Source organism: Solanum pennellii, chromosome 10 (genome assembly GCF_001406875.1).
Source record: "Solanum pennellii chromosome 10, SPENNV200".
Taxonomy (NCBI): Eukaryota; Viridiplantae; Streptophyta; class Magnoliopsida; order Solanales; family Solanaceae; genus Solanum; species Solanum pennellii.
In genome coordinates, this window is record NC_028646.1 from 80618621 (window position 1) to 80622870 (window position 4250).

Below are 4250 nucleotides of genomic sequence, written 5' to 3' on the forward strand. Positions count from 1 at the left end.
TTTGCACTTGTTATTTCAACAAGTCAGATGGGAAGTTGCCCCTCATTAAATTAGCTATATGAAAATATAGCTGTGGATCGTGTTTGTGCTTGCTTTCTGCTACTTAAAAGCACTTGCTACATTTGAGCTTTTTATGTGTAGTTTTACATCAAAGGTCCCTTGCTAAAGTACTTGTAGAATTGATTCTGTTATGTGTACGTTTACATCATTAACCTAAGAGGTCCCATATGTCCTTTATTTAATGTAATGTAAAGAAACTAGATGAAGCAGAGTAGTAGGTGTGACCTAATGATCAATAAAGTTGGTTGAGAATCATGAGATCTCACGTTCAGATATATCAGCAAAGGTAAAAAAAATGTAATCCCACGAGCGGGGTCTTGGAAGGATAGAGTGCCTGTAGACCTTAACCCTATCTCGTGGAGGTAGAGAGGTTGTATCTGAAAGATCAAAGTGTTGCTTAAATAAAAACACTGAGTGATTTCTTTCCATCCATCCAAGCTAGTGGAAGTAGTAGGTACCTCGTGGAGCTAGTTGAGATGTGCGCGAAGAAAACAAACTAGGTGAAGTAGAACACTAGGTGCATGTTGTCCTTAAAAGGACAAGGTAGCTAGCTAGAAGTGATGTTTCATAAACATATGTTAGTACATTATAATTACACATGCATTGCATCTCATCTATGCTTTTCACAAACCAAATCCTTTGTTCTCCCTAAACTCTGTGTATAAACTTTGCTCTTAACATTTTCCTTCCACATTATAAAATTGTTTGAGTAAACAATAACAATTCTTAAGGATGTTTATAGGTACAACAAATCGAAAGCATATCGCGAAGATACTAAAAAAGATCCTCCAATTCTCAAGAAGATCTAGTTTCAAGTTTGCATTCAATGATTGGGAGGATGAAACAGCCTCATTGCCTCTTCCAAAAGATGTGAAGGAAGGACATTTTGTGGTGCATGCAATTGATGATGGGAAACAAAGGAGGTTCGTCGTTGAGTTGAGCTATTTGGCGGATCCAAAATTTATAAGGTTATTAGAGCAAGCTGAGGAAGAGTTTGGTTTCGAACAAGGAGTTCTTGCTATCCCTTGTAGGCATAGTGACTTGGAAAAAATTCTTGAAAACAAGAACAAGAACAAGAAATGATCTATCTTTCCTCTTATTAATTTAAACCCCCTTTAAAAGGTCTTTTTATTATATGTTATGCTTTTTATAACGATTGTTATCATTTTTTTTCTCTATCATTTTGTTTATCATTTTTTTTCTCTACCATTTTGTTGATCGAAAGAAAATAAGTGTTCTTTTCCTGAATACTTAATAAGAGGATTTACTATGATGATCCGGGAAATAGCTGGATTCATATCTCCCTTTGCTTTGCCAAATAGAGAAACAAGCTTTTATTTATAGACGTTGGAGGCACATCACAAGTTACATTAATAAAAAAAAATTGTCTAATACGTTAATATGTTTATAATATATAATTTATAAAGTTCAAATTTATATGTTAAAAAAATAAATATGTTTATACTAATTTTGAAAATTATCAAAAAAAGATAATATTATTTTCATTAATTGATTTAATAAGGGATGAATTACTTGAGTTTTGAAAAAGAGGCCCATTAGTTTAGGAAGAGTCATTCAGAAAAGTAAAACATCAAAGTTTATGGATTTTGAATTATAAAATTACTGACTTTAAATTTTAATGTAATTGAGTTTCAAAATTGAATGTCTAATTGACGATACATTTACTTATTCTCAACACAACTCAATAATCAAAATAAATTTTATTGAACTCGACTAAATTCATATTTAGACTTCAATCTCCGTCTTTATTTAAAGAGTGTTTAGTTATATATGACATTTCTTTGTTCTTTTCCTCTCTTTTGTGAAGAAGGCCCTCTAACGTGTGTTGCAGTTGTGCAACATTATACAATGGATTTATCGATTTTGTTGAGATTCTATATATGTCTTTAGAAATTCACTAAATTATAATCAGTCGTGAGCTAACTTATTCTTATATATAGTATTAATTTGAGATCATCATAAAACTCTTGCTTTGTTATAATGCTAATAAGTTTATGGAAGTAATAGGATGTTAGATTAGTTGAAGATGTATTTCTGAGATTTCGATCATAGTCTAGTGATACTTGTGCCTTATCCCTTTAAATTTGTTTGCTTACTTTTTTTAGAATATTTAAAAAGAATATTTCTTTCTTTTTGACCATTTTTGTAGGTTAACTTACCATTCCATATATTTACGAACACAAAATCAAAAAATAATTTTAATACGCATTTTCCAAATTTTTAGTTCACAAGATTCAATTTTTCTATTTTTGTCTTTCTTAAAGCCCTATACCAGATAAAATACAAACAAATTAAAACGAAAAAAAATTATATCGTTTTCTACTCCCAACACAACACATGGACCTTTTCTACAATTATTTATTTCAGTGTACGGACTAAGGTACAATACGGGAGACAGCTCACTGCTCAACTATAGTATTGTGGTACCGCATTTCGATTATTATAAATATGTGAATCACACTAGATGCTTACCTTATAATAAAATTATTTTTACCGACAATAAATATACACATTAACAAAGAGTGCCAACGTTTTTACTGGCATTAGTTAAATGTAATTGGATTTAATGTCGATATAAGCTTTAGGGACATTCACAAAGAATGTTAATTGCCGCTAAAAATACATATTTAGCGACAATTAAGCTATTGTGAATAATTAATTACCGCTAAAGATCATTTATGATATAGTGACTCTAGATATATGTATTTGTATGTATCTAATGTGATTTGCATGTATCTGTACTATCGTATACATAGAAGAGTAACGAGTGAGATAGGAGGGAGACGAGGGAGGGCAGCGAGATTTTATTTATTTACTTGAGATACTTGTGCATCCACTTAAGATACAATATATCTAGATTTAATACCCTTTTACTTGTCAACATGAGTAAAAGACATCCCTAAATTCTGATCAAGTTTAGGGGTTATTTCAACACTTTTTCTCTCGACTTTTAGTTAAGAGTCGCATGCTCCTATAAGTTTTTGAAACCATTTACTTTGTCATGTGGCAGATAAAAGAATATTTTTAAGATTGTAAATAAGTTAAAAACAAAACTAACCATTTATGTCAAGTTCGTAAGTGTTTTCAATACTTCTCTACGCACGTAAAGTTTACGCAAAAATAGATGACATTAATGAGAGTACCATAAAAGTTCCAAGTTGCAAGCACACACATGGAATGGACCACCCTATTGGGATAATATTGTTAGCATCTTAGAAGTTTCAATATGATTTCCTTCAACTTCTTGTATAAATAGCCTTCAAAAGTTTAATTAAGACCATATGATTAAACGATTTAATACTAGAAAATTTAAAAGTTTCTTTTACTCTCTTAAATTTCGTGCTAAACGAGAAAGTATTATGCAACTTTTCGTAATACTAGTAGCATGCCAAATGTACTAATAATATTAAGTTGGAGAGGGGTGAATCGGTCGGTTCGGTTTGGTTCGATTTTATATTATCGGTTCGATTTATCGATTTTTAATTTTTAAATACGCTAAATCAATAGACATTTTTATTGATCTTTTTGATTTTTTGATTTTGGTCTGTGACGGTTCGATTTTCGATTTAACCAATAAGAAATGATTATTAAACAAATATATGGCTTCTCCTACAATTTGATGCGGCAAGACAACAATGTAACTTTACATAACGCTCATAAAATAGAAACAATAATAACTAAAATGAAAAGAACTATATAAATGCAATACAAAAAGAAATTAAGAGGAATAAGATTCTTACTTTAGATTTTGACGTTTTGTATAAGGTGAAGTTGTGAATTCAAAGTCAGTATAAGTGTGAAGTGTGAATTGAAGGTCAAAGCGCGAAGACAATAAGATATGGAGATAAATATTTATCTAGGGGCAAAGTAATAAATTACTACAATCTTAATGGGTGATCGATTTTTTCAGTAGAACAACTTTTAAAAAAAAACTAAAATCAAACCAATAACTTGATATAATTGTTTTTTTACAAACCATTAAAAATTCATTAACCTAATAACAATAAATAATAACATTTTCAATTTGTTTTATCGGTTGATTTTATTTTCTCGCGCCCAACTCAAACTATTATAATTCTAATATTGATCCCATTCGCAATAGGATATTTGATATCATATACATCAAAATATATATATATATATATATATATATATATATATATATATAT

The 4250-nt window shown here is 30.0% G+C and overlaps 1 protein-coding gene across 1 annotated transcript; it reads left to right on the top strand.

Moving 5' to 3' along the window:
* Nucleotides 1-792: 792 nt before the first annotated feature.
* Nucleotides 793-1143, top strand: LOC107001641 (auxin-induced protein 10A5-like). Its single transcript, XM_015199612.1, has one exon. It carries the CDS (start codon nt 793-795, stop codon nt 1141-1143), a length of 351 nt encoding a protein of 116 aa, XP_015055098.1.
* The last annotated feature ends 3107 nt before the right edge of the window (nt 1144-4250 follow it).